This window comes from Sinocyclocheilus anshuiensis, unplaced genomic scaffold, assembly GCF_001515605.1.
Source record: "Sinocyclocheilus anshuiensis isolate Anshui unplaced genomic scaffold, SAMN03320099.WGS_v1.1 scaffold185, whole genome shotgun sequence".
NCBI classification, from domain to species: domain Eukaryota; kingdom Metazoa; phylum Chordata; class Actinopteri; order Cypriniformes; family Cyprinidae; genus Sinocyclocheilus; species Sinocyclocheilus anshuiensis.
In genome coordinates, this window is record NW_015539887.1 from 2,704,152 (window position 1) to 2,725,954 (window position 21,803).

Here is a 21,803-nt window from a genome sequence, read left to right on the forward strand (position 1 = left end):
ACCCCAATCACACGTTGGTGGGTGGAGTTAGTGTATATATAATTTCCTTCAGAAATCATTCTAATATGCTGACTTTTTATTAATGTTGGAAACAGATGTGCACTGTGCGAACTAGGGAAAACCATTTCACTGCACTTCATCAAATATAATATGTGACCCTGGACCACAAAACCAGTCATAAGGGTCAATTTTTCTGAATAAATAAGCTTTCCATTAATGTATGGTTTGTTAGGATAGGACAATATTTGGCTGAGATACAACTACTTCAAAATCTGGAATCTAAGGGTGCCAAAAAAAATCAAAATATTGAGAAAATCGCCTTTAAAGTTGTCCTAATTAAGTCCTTAGTAATGCACATTACTAATCAAAAATTAAGTTTTGATATATTTATGGTAGGAAATTTACTAAATATCTTCAAGGAACATGATCTTTACTTAATATACTAATGATTTTTGGCATAAAAGAAAAATCTATAATTTTGACCCATACAATGTATTGTTGGCTATTGCTACAAATATACCCGTGCTACTTATGACTGGTTTTGTGGTCCAGGATCAAATATGTATGCGAAAAATAAAAAACGTTCAACACTGGGTTAATCTGAAGCAGAACAAGCACTTTTGTAACACTGATGAAATGGGTGAAAAATATAGATCAGTCTTTTCAATCAGAATTTCTATGAAAATTAAATGAACATAGATTATTTAATGGACATAACTCAGCATTAATAGCTCATTAAAATAGTATCATAAAGGTAGCTTCTTTAGCCCAAATCATGCTAAAAATGGTGTTTTCAATCAACTAAACTCTCCACTCACTGTGTCCTCCTGAACAAAACTCCCACACATACAGCTGAGCACATACATCCACAGCCAACCCACAAGCAAATGCAGGAAAAGCAGAGAACATGCTTTCTGGTTGTGGAGATCACTGCTGTGCCTAACAGAGGGGGAATGAGTTCATTTGTGTAACTTGTCATGCTTCATCATTCATCGTACAACTGTGCAGTGCAACTTTCACTGGCTGTGAAACACTGACAACAGATTTACACATGCCTCTCGACAGTGCAGAGTCACAGTCAAGCTCAACACTTCCAGTTACACAACTTCATGTCAGGGGGCCTCTCTCTGCTAACAGCTAGAGGCTGAGAGGGGCCAGAAGTGGCATAACAGCAAGAAAGGCTGAAAGCCTACTTTTCTTTCCTCCTTTCATCTCTACCGTATCCTTTGCCCTACTGCCCTAGGCAAAAAAATAATAATTCATCTCCAGGTTTTTTCACTGATTTGTTGGTTTAAAACAGCAGATTTCCCAGGATGCCCTGTCATGATCTGATTTGTGTTGACTGTATCCAAATGTGTCAGCTAAATTCAAGTCAGGGCAAAACCTTTGTTCAGTAATGGTGTGGTTTTTCTATGAATATAATAGAGAGAGAGAGACACTGATTCAGTTGGCAAGTGTGCATTTATTTAAGCTGAGAAATAAGCATGTTGTTGAGGAGTTTAGGAATAAGGACTGATAGTGAACAGTGACTTATTTAAAAATGTTCATATTTAATTAAAAAAAATGACATTTTTTTAATAATAATTGATGTTATGTATTAAATTAATGCAATTAAAAATGGTGCATTTATTTCTTGTTGCACACCTGAAAATATGTATCAGTTGCCAAAAAAAAAAAAAAAAAAAGGAAATTAAACAAATTAATAAATAAAAAAGGGGGTAATGATATTATACATTATATGCATTATGTATAAATTAAAAGCATTTAATTACTTGGGGGAAAAAATCCATTGCATCTAGTAGGCCAAACTATTTAGATTTAAGGTATGTTAAATGTTTTTTTTTTATTGTTGTTGTTTTTTAAGGCTTAACTTAATTGTGTTGAAAGTTTGTCTCAATTTAATTTAATGTAAAAAAAAAAAATTCTGTGCAGAGGGAGAGGTCAGACGAGGCAGTCTGTGATGCCTTTGGCAGATTTCTCAAAGTCAGCAGAAATCAGACAGGAAAGGTGCTGTCAAACAAAGACACTGTATCAGACTCAACAGGGCTCTGATTGTGCTGCTGTGCATGTGACTGTTGGGTGTGTGTGACTAAACTGAAGGGTATAGCTCTGTTCTGTGGTAGCCACTATTTGTGTGTGTGCACAGGTCTGTATTGGGTGTGTGTATACGGCTGTTGTTTATGCATGTAAATCCTTTTGTGTAGATGTGTTCTAGTGTGTCACGCTGTGTTTGGCTGTTGCCTGGTCAGAGGTATGTCCATCTGTTGCTGACCATCAAAGAGTCTTTCCTCTTGTTGAATCATGACTCCACCAATCACCCCTTGTCATATTTAATAACACAAATAAATGTAATACTGCACATTTTCTTGAATGCATATATATATTAAAGGATGATGCATGTCATGATGAGCAAATTAGACTACAAATCAATGATCAAATAAACAGTATTAAAGGGATAGTTTACCAAAAGTGAAAATTCTGTCATCATTTACTCACCCTCATGTCGTTCTAAACCTGTATAATTTTTTTTCTTCTGATGAACACAGAAGAAGATATTTTGAAAAATGTGGATATCCAAACACTTGTTGGCCATGGGGAGTAGAAACGGTTTGGTTATCAACATTGTTAATAATCTGTCATAAATGATAACAGATCATCTCTTTAAGTTCATGCAGCAAACCATGAACTTAAATTCAGGAACAATGCCATCTAAAACAATGTCAATCAGTGACTTTGGATCAGTAGGTCCATACCTTTAAAGTTATGTTCAATTTAAATGACCAAATGAAAGTTTGATTTAGTGCATTTTAGTTATCCAAACTTTTTTTTTTTCAAGAAAGGTTTCATTTAATGTAATATAAAAATCTCATGTTGTGTAACTATAAAGTAAGAAGCAATAACATTTTCATTACACCTTTAATACACGATGAGTGCATCTTAATGTTTATTTAAAGAAAAGGTAAAATGCATTGTTTTATATATGTCATGACGGTTTTTGGGAAGTCACACTACATGACATTTTTCAACCTAAAATCTAATCTTGCCTTATTATAAAAAAAGTTAAATTATCTGATTTTTAGTTATATTGACCTACACACACACACACACACACACACACACACACACACACACAAAAGAAAATACATTTTTAATAAACATTACCAAATAACAATAAATAGTTATATATATAACCATTTATATAAGTGAATAATTAAAAAATATATATATAAAATCTTTGACATTTTATTTTTTAAGTTTCTTTAAAAAACAAAAACAAAACAAAAAAATTATAATGCTTATTTACTTATTTTCTTGTTGCATGCCAGAAAAAAAGCCAAAATGTAAAAAAAAAAAAATTTCTTGTGATTATCATTGCACGCCTTTGAAAATATCCAGGAGTCACACTAATGTTGTGATGAGAGTAACATGTTCCTCTGAATGCAAAAAAGATCGCTGACAAATTTGTTGTACTCAGTAGAACATACGACTGTCATTATTCAATTTCAGTAATGGAAATTAACAAATAAGAAATGTTTATGGCCATATTAAATCTTGTTATGGTAATATGCATAATAAAAGAGAAAAAACGCAAAACTGAAGCATTTTTATTAGTGATCTCCGAAATTTTTCTGTTATGTACATCAGGGAGGGCACTCTTCATCAAAGAATAAGGTGTATGCTGCATGAATCTATTCTACCCATGTGCTTTGCTCACCATGCTGAATGATGCCATGCTCCAGCAATCTGCGTCCCAACCGCTCAGCCTCCTCTCTGGTGGGCATTTCACCTTCCTGCAGGAGCCAGTCTATAAACTCTGAGGCCACCAGCGTCCGCTCATACGTCACTCCCTCCTCTTCACGCGTCTGCAGCAGGGTGTTTTCAGTGTTCATCAACCTGCCGAGAGAGACAGCGTACTTATTAACGTGTCAAACTCATTGCGTATATCATTAAGAGATCATTCACCAAAAAACAGCATGATTCCTGAAGAGATTTTCACATTTCATCAAAACAAGGTCAAAGTTCATAATGCTGCTCAATTTCAACAACAAAAGAAAAGCAACTGAACTTTCAAGAAATGCAACATTCTCCGCCATTCAAAGGCAGGTGCTGACGGGTCAAAACCAAACGCTTTCAGACATGCTGTTTAGCTGTCAGCACACAATCATAGCTAAATAAAGATTGCCTTGAGAGATACAAGTCTTTAGAGAAAACGTGAAGAAAACTGAGGAAAATAAAACTTTTGCTGGCTCTTCCACCATTTCAGAACTGATCATTTATAATAATAGAAGCATATGCATAGTAGATATTAGAATTGCAGGCCATGGGTCAATATCTTCAAGAAAGAGAGTGTTATACAGCTGAAACAGCTTGAGCAAACATCCCAATGGGCCAAACAAGGGCACAAATTACTCACTATCGGTCAACATGCTGTGCCAGCAATATGAGCCTTCGTATTAAATGTTTGCCATACAAAGTCTATTCTTGTGCCTTCCAAGGCAAACTGCGATTTCAAACTGCTTGCAGTTGAGCAACCATATATTAATGACTGACTTTTGCTGAAGAAAAGAAATGTGACATTGACCTAGTTTCAAGCCCCTTACCGTTTTTGATCATCATTCTTTTATATCTAGCTTTTCTGTTAGCAGGTCACCATTTTAATGTGATGCAACGCTGCTCTCTCTAAATATTGTTTAGTGCTGCAGTCTTGCCAAGTCATGAGAAACAATGTCAGAGCTCAAAAATAAGGGAACACTGAAGGGGACACCGAAGACTAGAGTAATTCAGCTGAAAATTCAGCTTTTCCATCACATAAATAAATAATATTGAATACTTTTAAAACAGTAATACTTTACTGTTTTTAAAACCATATCATGTTGACCCCAAATGTTTGAATAGTATACTGTAAATATGCAATGTCTTGGTTACGTATGTAACCCTCGTTCCCTGAAGGAGGGAATCGCTTCGAGAGACCAATCTACTTCGAGTGTAAACTAAACGAGTCAATGCACATTGGCATGTGATGACTGCATCCAGCTGCCGCTGATGACAGTGCGAGCATAAATAGGCAGCAGGTGCAACGCATACCAGGTTTTCGCTGAGGAGCTGAGCCGGTAACCCCGCCGCCCAGCGGTAGTACAGCAGCCGTGGCGACGGGACATGACATCTCCGTTCCCTCCTTCAGGGAACGAGGGTTACATACGTAACCAAGACGTTCTCTTTCAGTCAGTCACACCAAGTCACGTCGATGACCGACGAATTGGGATCCCTACCAAAGCGCCACGGGTGCTGCCCCTTCCAGTGTCCTGTGCGAGCCACCTGCACCCCCTTTTCATGTAGGCCGGGGCTCGCAACAAGGCCAGCCACTGTTGTCGTAGCACTACCCACTCAGTGAGATTGGATAACACTGGGAAAACGTACCTGTTCCACCTGGCATTCCACATATGGATAACCGTTTAGGTGCATATGGAAGATTTAGAGGTGATTGTAACCCTCTTGGAAAATGGCAGAAGTCTGCAGGGGAAACACGGGCTCTAAGGCTATACCGTGGAATTTACACATATGGGATCCACTTACGTCTCTACATACCGCCACGTCTGGCTGCCGAGGGGATGGAGGAGCTCGACAGGGTCTACAGTACGTACACTCTGGAGCAATTTTAGCAAGCCAACACTAAACCGGGGCCTCTCAGTGCCTCTACCCGTTTGAGGTGACACAGGAGGATACCGGCTCAACACGAAGGCTATAGAACATAGTGAACATGTTGGGGGTCACCCAGCCCGCAGCTCTACAAATATCTGTCAGCGAGGCACCACGAGCCAGCGCCCAAGAGGATGCAACACTTCTAGTAGAGTGAGCTTGCAACCTAAGCGGGCAGGGCACAGCCTATTCCTGATAAGCCAGGGTGATGGCATCCACTATCCAGTGGGCCATCCTCTGCTTAGAGATGGCATTCCCCTTCTGCCGGTCTCCGTAACAGACAAAGAGCTGATCTGAGGTCCTGAAGCTTTGTGTCCGGTCCACGTACCATCTCAAGGCGCAGACAGGACAGAGCAAAGCTAGGGCTGGGTCTGCCTCCTACGGGGGCAGCGCTTGCAGGTTCACTACCTGACCACTGAAGGGGGTAGTAGGAACCTTGGGCACGTAGCCGGGCCGGGGCCTCAGGATTACCTGGGAGTCAGCCGGCCAAAACTCTAGGCACGATTCATCGACCAAAAATGCATGCAGGTCCCCTACCCTCTTGATGGGGGCCAATGCAATCAGAAGCAGAGTTTTCATTGAAAGAAACTTTAGCTCGACTGACTGCAAGGGCTTAAATTGGCCCTGCTGTAGTGCTCTGAGCATTAGAGACAGGTACCAAGAGGATATAGAGGGAGGCTGAGGAGGATTCAACCTTCTCGCCCCCCTAAGGAACCTGGTGACCAGGTCAGGACTTCTGCTCCACAAGGTCATGGTTAGCAGCGATCGCAGCAACATGGACTTTAAGGGTGGAGGGAGACAGCCTTCGCTCCAAACCTTGCTGCAAAAAGGAAAGCACGACTCTGATCGAGCATCTCCGGGGTCTTCTCGGTGAGAAGAACACCACTCAACGAACAGGTTCCACTTCAAGGCGTAAGCGTGTCTCGTAGACGGAGCTCGCGCTGAAGTGAAATGTGTCAACTACCTCTTGGGGTAGGTCACCTAGAACCTCTGCGTCCCATCCAGGGACCAGACATGAAGTCTCCAGAGGTCTGGACGCGGGTGCCACAGGGTGCACAGTCAGTAGATCCTTCCTCAGAGGAATCTGCCAGGGAGGGGCTGTCACGAGGAGCATTAGTTCTGGGAACCAGGTCCGAGTGGGCCAGTAAGGCCCCACAAGCAGGACCTGCTCCTCGTCCTCCCTGACTTTGCAGAGTGTCTGCGCGAGAAGGCTCACTGGGGGAAACGCATATTGCGCAGGCCCCGCGGTCAGTTGTGTGCCAGTGCGTCCGTGCCAAGCGTTCCCTCGGTCAGAGAGTAAAACAACTGGCAGTGAGAGGTAAGCAGGGAGAGGCAAGCAGGTCTACCTGAGCGGCTCCGAGATTGGTTGGCAGCGATCGACCTGAAGGACGCGTACTTTCATGTGCCGATCAGGTCCAAGATCGGTCGTAACCCACCGCCTTTCTTGGGTACAATGAAGTAGGGGCTGCTGTAAAACCGATTCAGGCCATGCTACCGCCCCGGAGGGCGGCAGCGCAGCTGAATCTTCCTCTCCAGAAAGCTCCCCCTCCGATGCAGTGATCGACATCCGGCCGAAGGATACCACTGGTATGCTCTTTGAAAAGGGCCCAGCGCGTTCTTTTGGCAGCCCGACTGGTTGCGGAGCGCAAGAGGAGCGATGGTCCCCCGAGAGTTGGTTCCCTGGAGGGTTTTCCACCACTGTAACCCTCAGACCGCCCGTGCTACTGCCTGAAGTAGTCCTCATCTGGCTGCTGCCAGGACGAGAGCTAGATCGAGGCAGAGGCAACGGAACTCCGCCCCTCTGGAGGTAACGGAGACTGGTCCGCAGATGGTCATCTTCCCGCAATGGGAACATGACTCATCCACGAACTCCACCTCAGCGTGCTTAACGCCCAGACACGTGAGCCAGCGATCATGACCATCACCCGGCGCCTGGTAACGACCGCATCCAGAAACGCACGGGTGAAACGGCATCTTCAAAAAGATGATCCGTCGTCTTTACAAAGACGCACCGTGTAGCTCTTTAAGGAAAATAAGCTCTTTCAGGGAAATGCTGTTCTAGGTGCTGAGGCGCACAGGGGAGATGGCCGCTTGCAGCACAACAGGAGGTAATGCAGCCTGAAGTGTGCAACCCACTCGACACAGGAACGACCACTGCTGAAACGCCATCCGCCAACACAAAAGCTCCCTTAGAGCACGTTGAACTCGTCACACACAAAGCTATTTTTGCCGGAGCAGAACGATGTTGTCGATCGGCTCCAAAGCGAAAAGCTGGTATGTGTTGCACCTGCTGCCTATTTATGCTCTCGCTGTCATCAGCGGCAGCTGGATGCAATCATCACATTGCCAATGTGCATTGGCTCGTTTAGTTTACACTCAAAGTAGATTGGTCTCTCGAAGCGAGATCCCAATTCGTCGGTCACCGACGTGACCCGGGAGTGATCGACTGAAAGGGAACAATATTTATCCAGATGTTGCTGAGATTTTTACAACTGTAAAATATTTAAAAAATGTTACAACACACTGAATAATCTTTATCATATATTACATTTACCTGAAAATGTTTCATGTAATATATAATGTTAAAACATAATATAATAAATTATTTTATAATATAATAAAAATTAAAAGAAACGATATAAAATTAATATTCATTAATCATTTTTTTTCATCATTCAAGTAAGTTGCTGAAAGACAACATGTAAACATGTATCATTTTAAAGGGTAGAGCCAGGTAAAATATTGCCACAGCAAGTTAAAATCTGAACTGATGGTTAAAGTGGAAGTGGACAGTGGATGTGCTTTTCAGGAGTTCCCTCAAGCACTATTAACCCTATAAAAAGAGTAAATACAGGCATTCTTTGTTTTTTATTCTTTCAGCATGCATTTCTACAGTAGTGGAATTCTAGGTGGACATCTAGGAGTAAAGGGATTCAGATGCTAATAGATATTTTCAACATCTATTACAACATAAAACCTCCATTAGGACAAAAGGGAACAATCTGAATAAACATCGAATCAGGAAGTTCTTGAAGATATTTAAGGGACCATACGCCTCATTTTAAAATGTGGCTTTAGTGACCCAAGCCCACAGTATAGATATACTAAGTACACTGGCAAACAATCCTTTTAAAACACCAGGAAGGCATAAAAAATACAAAGGTAGTTGACAAAGGCTAATCACGGTCACTTAGAAACAGATCACAAAACATTCCTGGCCATTTTCCTATGTAGTTCTAGACCCATAATTAGACAGAGTACTCCATATACTCTGAAAAACATTTTATATGTATGCTCCATCAGCAGACTGAGCTCTTCAGCAATAATGAGAAGCGAACCAAACAAGCTTCCCTAAGAGCAAAGTCTACAAATACTGACTGCAACACAAATGTGTCCATGGTGATTACATAAAAGCACACTGGTGGTCTGTGTGACAGATGTCTCCCACTGGACTTCATCTTCCTGGTATGCAAGAGCAGGACGGCCCGCAGAGGAACGTCTACAGTGCAGCAGGACAGAGAGACCGCATGCTGCTACCTCGACCTCATCCTGGACATAATCGCAGAACAAACACAAGCTGCTATTGCAAGATGGGTAAACCATTCATGGCTCAGATTAACCTTGCTTCAACAGTTCACTACTTTAATATTTCACTACATGATGCAACCAAAAAAGCACTTGCCTTGTGTTTTATCCATTGCAAAGTGAAATTAAGACCTGAAATGAACTGATATTATAATCATCTTTCAAAGAAACCTTCAATAGTGGTTAAATAGAAGTTATTTTACATGTCTAACAAATGTCATTTTAAAACATAATGACCTTTTTTTTTTTAATGTCAGGACCCCCTTGATCAGTTTTATTAAAATCTAGGTAACATTGCACAATCCAATCATGACAAAGCAGAACCAGAATAATGTTCCCTAGGACTGAGATTCTCAACAAGTTTTTTTAAGATCCGACCAAAAAAAAAAAACTGTATAAAATGCAGCTTCTATATTTACAAAATAAATATTACGACGTTCCTCCTTATCCTTGAGGAATTACTTATTACTTACATAGGTTACGAATGACTAAATTACTAGAAATTAATTTAATTTAGAAATGACTAGATCACCTTGTCTATTTGCTACTTTCTATTAAATAATTGTAATTAAAACAAATAACTGTTTAACTGTTGAGTCATGTACAGCAGTGGATAACAGTACAGCGTAAAAAAATTGAGGTTGTAAATATAACAAAGATTATTGGAGTATGTGTTACAATAAAATACTATTTCCTTTTTTCCACCTCAAAATGTCATGTTTAATTCAATGTGTTATTTGCCATTTTTTTGGCAACTATTTATAATATTTAAAGCAATTTGTGAATGAAAACTGTTTTACCACCAATTTTTTCAGTGTACATAACATGTTAAAAATTATTACAATATATATATATAAAAAAAAAAAAATACTTAGGTCAAGACAAGGAAAGTTCAAGACAAAACCAAGACTCGAAAACTAATAAAATAAAATGAATATTAAATCAACTTAAAAAAAAAAAAAGTGCAGTAAACAGTAAACCAAAAGGAAGTATTTTCCCACTTTACAGTAAACATATAGAGAGTGTGGTTTTGAGCTGAGCTACATCAGCAAAGCAACAACTTGCAGGTTAAGCAGCTCCTTCTAAATGTAACCAGCTGGAACACAGCATGCTTGATCTGCTTGAAACCTGTGTTTCTATGGACACTGTTCATTTACCGGACAGACTCCAAATGCTCAAAATCAATATGTACAGACTTGTGTCACACATGAACAACAACACAATCACATCCTAGAGAGGAAGAGTAGAAAGGAAACTACCTTGCTTGGTCTTTAACAACCTCTACCTCAATAATGAATAAGAAGCAGAGGAAAAACATGATAATGTTAATGTTTAACAAATGGACATCAGAACAAATAGTAAACTATTAATAATTCAATAACCTCTCAGAATTTGAATCATGTATGAAAGCGCTTACTTCTCATATATCCGCTGGCCTCTCATAAAAACTTTGGCTTCGCTGTCCAGTGGAAAGGTTCCATCATCCTTCCTGAAACGGTAGAACAGCTTCATATCTTTGAACTCCTTGTGCTCATCACAAACTGTGAGGACAAACAGATTCAAAACAGGTTTGTTGTAAGTTAAGTGCAGCTGAAAAGTTAACAATACACACTGCTACAAGCAAGGGTTTAAAGATCAAACTGGCTTCATCGACAGTGTAACAGAGATCATGTTTTGTCTAACTTTTGCACATAAAATTAACTCAAAAATGAAAATTCTGTTATCATTTATCCTTGCTGTTCTTTTCCATATAATGAAAGTGAATGGGGACTTGGCCTGTATAGTCTCCAAAATGAGAACAACAAATACCCTAAAAATATCCTAAAAGCGGTCAATATGACTTTGAAACTCTAATAATGATGGAAATTTAAGCTGGTATTCATTGACCTTCCCCCTTGGCCAAAGCTCAAAAATGGACAAAACTGGTACATTGTAGCCAAATGATGTGAAGAATGACTTACATTTCGGTCTGTTCATCAACATAGCTATTGAACAGCTTCAGAACACTTATAATGCAGTGCACAATTCTAATGGACCACTTTTATGATACTTTTACAGAGATTTTTTTTTTTCATTTTTTGGAGCTCAATAGCCTCAGTCCCCATTCACTTTCATTGCATGGAAAACAGCAGCCAGGATCATCTTTATACAGGTTTGTATAATAACATGAGTAAATATTGACATAATGTTCATTTTCCGGTGAACATTCCCTTTAATATAGTGGAATACAAATCTAGGAATTCAAATACAGTATGTGGTGGACAAACCCACCGTGGTGAATGATGCTCTGGTCAAGAAGTTTCTGCATGATCTTGATGGAAGTATCTCTGTCAGATGCTTCTTTGTGCTCAATTAGCCAATCAACGATCTCCTTGGCCACAAAGCAATTCGGATAGGTGCGGAGATGATGCCTCCTGTCTTTAATTACCTTAGATTCATGGAGCCGTAGCCTGGAAAACAGGAAATAAATCAGAGCAACCACCATCTTGCCACATTTTGGTGTGAAATCTCCAATCAGCCACCAGCATTAAATAACCAGCAATACAAAACCTGTAACTTCCCGACACACTTTTTAAAACTGACCTCCATACCTACATTTACAGAGCTTTATCTTTCCTGGGTCAATCCATGGAGATCCAGCCTAAAATAGCTTTCTGATTTGTCTTTTAAAAAGTAGAAAAGTTCCAGATAGGAAAACCTACAACTGACATAGAATGAGACAATTATAAAATGGAAATTCATATTTCACTTCACCTCACCTCAAATGTGTAATGTGTTTAGACTAACCTTGAGTTTGTGAAAATTCAAGATCCAACATGTGGCTTTTGTCTATTATGTCTTTGGTTATTATCATAATTGGATTGGATTTGTCTAATTGTATTCATCTTTATTATGTCATCTAAACTTATGCAATAGTTTTACTGCACCTTTCACTTAATCCTCTGTCTTAGATTAAGGAATTTATGACAACCAGGACAGACCTTGGTCACTTTCATTTCTTCTCTTCATAGAACAGCACACCTCCACTTTTTTTTTTTTTTTTCGAACAAAAAAGAAAAATTTGTCATCATTTTTTCAACCTCCTGTCATTTCAAACAAAGACTTACTTTCTTCTGTCAATCACATACATAAGAACAATTTTGGTCCATACAATGAAAGTCAAAGGGGTCCGAAATGTTTTCAACCCCACTGACTTTCATTACATAGACAAAAACAGTTCAAATTATCTTCTTTTGTGTTCTGAACAAGAAAGAGAGTCATACAGCTTTGGAACAACATGAGGATAAGTAGATAATGACAGAACTTTCATTTGTGGTGAACTGTCTCTTTAAGAGTTGTAGAAACAATTTGTTCACAACCACAAGAACAGAAACTACAATAAGCCATAAAAAGTGCTCAAAGTGTGCAGGCAAAGCTTACGCACCCCATAACTGTGACCATCATATCTTGTCCTAACACTGATAGCTACATATTCTGAATTATATTATCAGCAACAAGCAGTCATGCAGCAGTTGACGCAACGGCACAGGGCTGACAAGTGACTGAACAAAGCCTCACATGACTGTAGCAGTGTGCAGCTACCATTAAAGTGCACTTTGGCACTTTTTGACACCGAACAATAGAGCAATGGGAGACATGTGGTACAACATTACCATATGATAGCCTGAGTGAAATGTCAGCTACGCCTGGTGTATTCCAGTGGTATGTGGGGGACGACTAAAATGAGGAAGCAAATTAATATGTATGTGGTTTGCAGTCATGTGGAACCAATGGACTAATTGGTTCAAATTAATTATCATTTCATGTTTTATATGAAGTCATATCAATTTAATTTGATTGGAATGCAGCGTTATTATCATGAATGAAAATAAAACATAAAAACTGAAATAAAAATAAAGACTAACATAACTTGGAATCTAAATGGAATCTAAACTAAAATAGATATTCATGATTGCAATGCTAACTAAAATAAAACAAAAATGGTCCCAAATTCATTTTAGTTTTTGACACGATATACTATAAAACTTGATAAATTTAAGGCCCGTTCACACCAAGGCAGATAACTATAAGAATAAATATATAGTTTTCAAAATTGCTCTAAATTAAAAAACAGTCCACACCACGACTAACCATAATGACACAGAGGAACAATATCGTTATAAAAATATTCAACAGCCAATCAGAATCTATCGTGCTTTAAAGAGCTTGAGCATTTACAGTGGCAGGCGACAGAACTGTAGCATGCGCTTATAGTAAACAGAAGAATTGTGTTGGCATGGATACTGATATAGTTATTGCTATCTTCATATTTATCATTCTTAATGTGAAGCTGCCTTTACACCTCGCCTGCATTAATAATTAAAATGCCATAAAAACACTGGACTGTTGAGAAATTTTCAATTATACCATTACATTTATTTTAAATTAATTAAGAATACATTTCTAATGAGCAATTTTATATTAGTATTTTGGTAGCCCTAAAATACTAAAACATAATTAAACTAAACCAAACAGCAATACAGTGAAAACCAATGAAAACTAAACTAAACTGAAAATAAAATAAAAATAAAACTACAATAATAACTCTGTATAGATGTGACCAAAGAGAGTGATAAACTTTATATGCTGTTGGACAATGTTACTCCACAATAAATAAGTGTTTTTTCACTATTTTATCTTATAGTTCAATCTATTTATTTTTTTGTAATACTTCTGATTGTTATGTCACTGCCTCTCCAGATAAAAACCCTCTATTGTATTCTCATGTAAACCTGTCCGCAAGCTGAACTCAATTCTGTTTTGACTATGAACAACAAACCTAGATAGGGCAGAGCTAACCTGATGGCCCGACACCTGAATCAAGCACACCTGAGCTGGGACCGGGTAGAATGTGGGCCTGCTGTCACCGCCTGATTACTGATTATACAAACCTGAGTCAGCTTTACATAGCAAGGTGGAAGTGATACCAGCAATCGAGAGATAAAACTGGTTCACTGTGACCTACAACAACAGAACCAGTCCTGTGATACTGATATTCCCACACATCTAGGAAATAAAAGCTTTCTCTCACCCACCAAATTATGTCTTTACCTCCAGGGGGTCTGTTAGAGATCCCTTAACATTATTATTATTATACACACCTGAAACTAAAGCACATGCAGGACACTGAATGTGAAATCCTGTACAAGACACAATAAAACAGCTCATAAATAAGGTTTAAATAATAAGTGTTAATGTGAAATTCTGAAAAGAAAAAAGAAAAAAAAAACTACTGCGTCCTATACTGGGATTCTGCAATCATTAATCAGATGTATTGACTAAACACCTTTCTGCTTCATTCACTATCACTGTCACAGTTCACTGCGAACAGAACAGCTGTCTGGAAAAGGACAGAGGCACAAGCATGTTCCACAATCAGTCACATAATGCACAAAAATTCACCATGGTTGTGATCAACTGCAAACAAAAATATATTTTTTCAATGGAATACAAGACTGTCCCCAGCAGATTTATAGAGGTCATTCCATTAAATGGGTGTCTTTTGTGTACTTTATGAATAAACCAAGACTTTAACAAAGAAAAACATGTCTACTATCCCCATCCATTCATTTTCCAAACTGTTTGTCCTATGTAGGGTCACAGAGATGCTCTCAGGCTGATGGCCCAGTAATTTTGCTCTGTATTTATCTTAAAGGAATAGTTGACCCAAAAATGAAAATTTTGTCATCATTTACTTACTCTCATTTTGTTCTAGACCTGTATGAATTTCTTTCTTCTGTTGAACACACACACACAAAATATATATTTTGAAGAATGCAGGTAATCAAACAGTTGTTGGTAGCCATTGACTTCCATATTTTTTTCCATACTAGAAGTCAATGGCTACTGGCAACTGTTTGGTTACCAACATTCTTCAAAATATCTTTTTTTTTCAAAAATCAAAAATGTTCATTTTTGGTTGAACCATCTAAATGACTGAAGAAGTCCGTCACATGCCACCGGGAAGAAGTGCAGTGTTTATTATAAATTATTTATCCGTGCACATTAGTATTTTTAAAAATGAATGTCAGAATCCTTAATCAAATTTTTACATATATGAATAATTTACAATCTATATCATGAATTTACAAAATAAACTGGGTGAATTTTAATTTCATGACTTAAAAGATAAAAAAATAAAAAGGAAAAATTGTGTAATGACAAATAAATGTGACCCTGGACCACAAAACCAGTCATAAGTAGCACGGGTTTATTTGTAGCAATAGCCAACAAATTGTAACAACAATTGTATTGTATGGGTCAAAATGATCGATTTTTCTTTTATGCCAAAAATCATTAGGATATTAAGTAAAGATCATGTTCCATGAAGATATTTTGTAAATTTCCTACCATAAATATATCAAAACTTAATTTTTGAATAGTAATATGCTTTGCTAAGAACTTGATTTGGACAACTTTAAAGGCGATTTTCTCAATATTTTGATTTTATTTTGCACCCTCAGATTCCAGATTTTCAAATAGTTGTATCTCAGCCTAATATTGTCCTATCCTCACAAATCATAAATCAATGGAAAGCTTATTTATTCAGCTTTCAGATGATGTATAAAATTATGATGACTGGTTTTGTGGTCCAAGGTCACAAATAGGTGTGCCAAACGCCGGTCTTTATGTACTAAACCTACTATATTTCAATCCCAAATGTGTAATAAAGGAGTAAAGTGTACACATGACACTCTATTCTGGATTCATTGTTTAAATAGCCGCAGTGACACATTTAAAGAGATCTACTGATAGCGACGCGACAAACTTAGCGACGTCGCGCTTGCAGTTTCATTCATTTAAATAGGAGCGTTCTGGTTTTGACGCGTCGCGTCGGTGAAATTGGGGTGTCAAGAAGCCACACCTACCGTAATTGTTCTCCTGTAACGAGGACTTCGGCCATGCGCTCCAGCTCAGCAGCCTTCTTCTGCATGGTGTTCCCGATGCCGTCCATCTCTGACAGCCCAGCTGAATATGAAATCATACACGCAAATGTGACAAATCAGCGTTCGGGGGAGAAAAAAGCTCTGTTTGTGAAATGAACTGACACGCACAGCGTGCTTGAGTTTGTATTGGGTGTATTGAACACGCCCGCCTCTCAAATGGCAGATCGGGATAGGCGTGATGACTGTTATGACAGCATTAATATTTGAGGTAGAAGACGTGCCCAGTTGAATGAAATGAGTGAAAACAACACAACGGCATGTTAAGTGGTTTTACACATGCAAAATGTCATCCGAAAGATTCAAATCAGTCTCCATGATGTAAGAACATCAAAATAAACACGCAGGGAGAAAACATTGTTTACCTTATTTGTTTCGATGCAGAAACGTCAGACTGATCCGAAATGATGTTTGCAGAGGAATAGCAGCGATGTCACTTACAGAGCATCACTGTTCAGTTGATCACAGCTCAAAACGACTCGAAATAACTTGTGTCTTTTGTGTGCCATCAAGTGCCCTCAGTCATCATCAGTACATCAGTAAGTTACATGTGTTTAAATGCATAAACCGCAAAGCCTTGCAATAAATCACACCGAAGCTTCAAACAGCAGATTATTCCTGAAGACAGACTCGGGACGATTCGCTTTCTTCATGATATTGTGAATTGTTTACTATATCCTCCCTGAAAGCACGTTACTGCCCATGTTGCAGGGCGAGTCAACTTGACCATCCTCATAGGGGGCGGAGCCTGGAGCCCATTACTGTACTCCCAAATACTCACTTTAAACACCCAGCAAAACCCGTTTTTATCTAAGATTAAAATTCAACAAAATATGCTGATGTTTCTTCAAAACATGGGTTTAAACATTTTACGTTGTGTTATATGAAAGACATTAAAAATTAAATATATACATACATATATATATTAATAAATATAAATTAATTTTATATGGCACATTTCATACACAGTGGTCATTCCAAATGCTTATTTTAGCATTTAAAATAAGGATTTTTTTTTCCGATTTTAAAATAATCATAAAACAGTTAACAGATGCATAAGAAATACAATTAACAATAAAAATAAAATAAATTATTTTTATTTATTTAAAATGTATTAGTATACATTTTATCGTCACAGAACTTTTTTCAATTCTGAAATCTAAAAATCTACAATTATTTATATAAAAATAAGAATATAAATTATTCTTTTTTAAATATGAAAAGTGAGAGTGAGATAAGCATAAACCATTTTAATATATTGCATGTTTATTGTGATTATTTATGTGTGATTTTATTTATTTACGTGCTTAATTACTTATTTGTTTATTTATTTATTTTCTTTTATTTTATTATTAAAAATTACAAACAGTCCACAGCTGTGGTGTCATGTCCACCACAACAAACGATTTTGCCCAATTGAAGCTTTTCTAAAGTAAGCGTACGTTTACTAAGGACAACATTCTTGAGATAAAATATGGGACAGTATGTATTAAGAAAACAGACACGCCTTTTGGGGACATGATACTGTGTAGAGCTAGTGTTCAATGGCACTGCACATTTTTGTGGGCATCAAAACAATAACAGAAAAGAACAGGCCAGTAAATGAAATCGTGCCATGAAGCGCCATCTAGTGGACAAGTAACGTTTACACACTATTACAACCATAGACATAATAATTATCTGTATAGAGTGCTATCAAAATAAAAAGCAGACTACCAAGTGTCACTTTTTGATTTGTATTCGCTGGTTTTATTCAATTTTCTCAATGATGGTAAATTATTAGTGCTTAAAGATGTATTCTTTTGATTTTCTTCCAGTATTTCAAAGGGAATGAGCTTTGTTCTGACCTGAAGCACAATAAAAGCTCAAATGTTGGGGTTGAAGACAGAGAAAGCAATGAAACAACTTAATTTCACTTAATGTACATTCAAATTACAAAACATGTATATGTCACAGTTATACTACATTAACATTAGAATTGTAAACCGAAAAAATCAATCAAATCAACAAGTGAGACAAGTGTGAGTTTTCACAATTTCTTACGAAAATTAATAATTTTCCAAACCTAACTAAATAACTGGAGGCAGAGTTATTTTTAACTCCATGTAGATCACAAACCTCTGAAATCGGTTGATAAATGTAAACGTTATCGTGTTTTTATCCAGAAAAAAACGCAGCTCCGCCGTTTACCTCCATTTATTTTTAAGGCAGTCTTGCCTTCACAAACATGGCGGACGCGTTGACGTATCGCAGCAACGGCTCAAAGCGGCCAATGAGGCGTCTAGGTATGTATTATGTCTATGATTACAACAGCGTAACGTTCATTGGCTCTTACTACTGTCAATCAACCTTATCTTCCGGCCAAAATATTGCGGGAAAGTTGAGCGCTGACAACAGCACAAGCCTTTATGTTGAGTCGACTTGGATAAAACACATTTTGACAGCATGAGGACATTAGAAGAGGTTCAAGCCACACTACAAATCGCTAAAGTAAAAGAAGAAGACCTGCAGCCCGTCACTTACTGTCTTTCTTTCGGAGACAATGTATCGTCGGGCGATTACTGTCTCATGGAGCTGGATGATACACTTTGCAAACTCATTGAAGCAGGCAAGAGGTAGTTATTATTACTTTCATTTAAGCTGAAAGAACAACTTACCATCTCAGTATTAATTTAGCCAGAAATGAATTGCAATTGTTTAAATACAATGTTGTAGTGCATGATCTTTTGGAATCATTCATCGTGATGTCTGTGTTTTTCATTAGTCTAATAATCAGAGGTGATAAAGACGAGCGTGCAGTTCTGTGCAATGAAGACAAGACGTACGACTTGAAAATTGCAGACACGTCAAATCTGCTGCTGTTTGTACCAGGATGTAAAACTCCAGATCAGCTGCCTGACATCTCAGCGTCTCCTCAACTCCTGCATGTACAGGTCACTGGAGAAGTCGTACCTGAAGATGAGATTTTATCCTTTATTGATGGATAGTTTAATGCTGATTATGTGCATTGTCAAATAATATTTTTATTTTCCAGATTTGGGGTTTTTCAAATTGTTACTGGGAGCTGAGAAGGCAGAGGCCAAGGTTAAAGAAGCTGAAGAAACTTCTCATGGAGAATCCATATGATGGTCCAGCGGTGGGCATGCAGGAGGAGGCGCCAGGACCGAAGGTATACCACTGCTGTTTAGAAAGAGTTAGCCTGCCCTGTACTCAAAGTATGTGCGATTTTGGTGTGTTGGGTCTACGTTTACTTTATTTAATTACCAATACGTGTACTTTTTAAAAGCTTTGAAAATTTTAATTGAGCTTATTCATCTTGTCCAAAAGTCACATCAGATGTTTTTGTTTTTATTTTTCATTTGTTAGTACACTATGGATGACCTTCTTGAAAGAATACAAGCAAGCAGAGAAGAAATCGAGGCGCATCTTCAAAATGTCCATGCTTGTGAAATTGACGGTGAGCTAATGTTATGGGTTTTTTTTTTTTAAATGTATAAATAAAATATTTGGAAGAGTGACCCCTAAAACAATGTATTATTCTCTATGTTTTTGAAGATATGTATTGGATGTAAAAACATTTGGGGAATTTGTCGATTCAGAAATTAATTTAAATTTGTGGGGGATTCTTAGAATTGGGGCAGATGGGTCCTACAGAATTGTTGTTTCTGGATGTTATTGTTATTATTAATATTACTATTATTTAATCTAGTAATTATTTTAAAGTTTTTATATTTTACAATTCTAGAGTTAATATTTAATAATAAAAACAGTTACTGTTTAATAATGAACTTACATTTTAAACTTCTTTACTGTCCATCATACAATTATTGTATTGTATATAATTATTTTTATAATCTGATGTACAATTTTCCATTAATAAATATAGTTGACAAAAGTTAATACAATAAATACAAAATTACTGAAATTATTTCAGATGTACTTCTGTACAACAGATTCTGTTGAAATCAGACATTTTTTACTGAAGAATTAGTAGCGAGTAGTTTCATCATTTTCAGTTTTGTTGTATAACTAAATTAGCAAATGTTTCAGTTTATTCAACTTTAGTTTAGAATATATTGGAAGATCAAGTTAATGCAAAATTCTCTAAATGTATTTCAAATGATCAGTAAATGCATAATATTAATAAGGAGGGCATCTTCCTCTATTATGAGGATAATGTCTTCACTATAGGTGAAGGGAGTTGTTAAAGGGATAGTTCACCCAAAAATGACAATTCTGTCATTAATTACTCGCCCTCATGTCGTTTCAAACCCGTAAGACCTTCGTTCATCTTCGGAACACAAATTAAGATATTTTTGATGGAATCTGAGAGCTGTCTGACCCTGCATAGACAGCAATACAACTGAAATGTTCCCAAGTCCATCAGGTTGAACCACTGATGTCACATGGATTATTTTACAGATCTCCTTGCTACGTTTCTGGACTTGGGAACATTTCAGTTGTATTGCTGTCTATGCAGGGTCAGACAGCTCTCAGATTCCATCAAAAATATCTTAATTTGTGTTCCGAAGATGAACAAAGGTCTTACGGGTTTGAAACGACATGAGGGTGAGTAATTAATGACAGAATTTTCATTTTTGGGTGAACTAACCCTTTAAACTCAGACCTGTGTTTGTAGGATTTTGGAGGATCCTGGCTTTTGATTATGAGATGAAGCTCCTGGGTCATGTGACCCAGCTGGTGGACTCAGAGTCTTGGTCTTTCAGCAAAGTTCCTCTCAGTGTTTGTCTGGAAGAACTAGGATCCCTTGAGCCAAAGTGAGTTATGATGAAATATTAGAGAATTATGAATAGAGAAAACAGCAGATCATCGAAAAAAGCTTTTTTTCTTTTTTTTTAACGCTCTACATTTGACTTGTTCTTTAATCAGAGCCATGATAGAACACTGTCTGAACTGTTACGGAAGACGCTACAGTAATGAAGGTTAGTTTTTTTTATAATCACTGTGCATTATAAATTTGATGGATAAAGGACCCTGTTTTTTTTTTTTTTCCCCATTCACATGTTCGTATTTATACATTCCTTTTAGATGGACAGGTGATATATGCACTGGATGAGGACAAAGTATGTAGAGCCACAGCTCAGCTGCTCTTGCAAAACGCTGTGAAGTTCAATCTGTCAGAGTTCCAGGAGGTTTGGCAGCAGAGCGTTCCTGAGGGAATGAGCGCTAGACTGGATCAGCTCCGGGTGAGTTTAGTTTAGTTTAGTAACCCAGTTCATCATATTCAAGATATACACAGGCATTTTTGCCCTAATGAGTTTTTGTTTTATATTTATTTCATATGATGTAGTTATTTATATTTATATATATATATATATATATATATCAACCCTCTACGCACACCTTGGCAATATAATTGCCATTGGCTAGTGAATTTTTTTGTTTACTCTCCAGACGGATATACTATGTTACACACACATATCTTGAATATGATGAACTGTAAACACACGCGTTTACTTAGCTATCTAAATGGGGACATTACATAGACTTCGATTGTTTTTATATACAGATAGTTAT

At 37.6% G+C, this 21,803-nt stretch overlaps 2 protein-coding genes across 3 annotated transcripts in view; one reads left to right on the forward strand and one right to left on the reverse strand.

The window, feature by feature from the left end:
- The window catches only part of LOC107685573 (DEP domain-containing mTOR-interacting protein-like), a 40,595-nt gene extending 23,610 nt beyond the window's left edge, over positions 1–16,985 (reverse strand). The window contains exons 1-5 of one of the 2 annotated variants that reach the window (XM_016482209.1): positions 16,631–16,985; positions 16,191–16,290; positions 11,554–11,732; positions 10,700–10,823; positions 3,716–3,894 (exon numbers count right to left, since the gene is read on the reverse strand). In XM_016482209.1, the coding sequence (XP_016337695.1) occupies positions 3,716–3,894; positions 10,700–10,823; positions 11,554–11,732; positions 16,191–16,276 (568 nt within the window). In that variant the 5' untranslated portion in view covers positions 16,277–16,290; positions 16,631–16,985. Of the gene's footprint in view, positions 1–3,715; positions 3,895–10,699; positions 10,824–11,553; positions 11,733–16,190; positions 16,603–16,630 lie in introns of those variants that run through there. The other variant, XM_016482208.1, reaches the window with a different exon arrangement.
- A 1,605-nt stretch (positions 16,986–18,590) lies between these two features.
- The window catches only part of dscc1 (DNA replication and sister chromatid cohesion 1), a 5,574-nt gene continuing 2,361 nt past the window's right edge, over positions 18,591–21,803 (forward strand). The window contains exons 1-7 of the mRNA XM_016482270.1: positions 18,591–18,880; positions 19,030–19,198; positions 19,300–19,434; positions 19,632–19,722; positions 20,905–21,043; positions 21,156–21,208; positions 21,315–21,472. Of these exons, the coding sequence (XP_016337756.1) occupies positions 18,711–18,880; positions 19,030–19,198; positions 19,300–19,434; positions 19,632–19,722; positions 20,905–21,043; positions 21,156–21,208; positions 21,315–21,472 (915 nt within the window). The 5' untranslated portion in view covers positions 18,591–18,710. The remainder of the gene's footprint in view (positions 18,881–19,029; positions 19,199–19,299; positions 19,435–19,631; positions 19,723–20,904; positions 21,044–21,155; positions 21,209–21,314; positions 21,473–21,803) is intronic.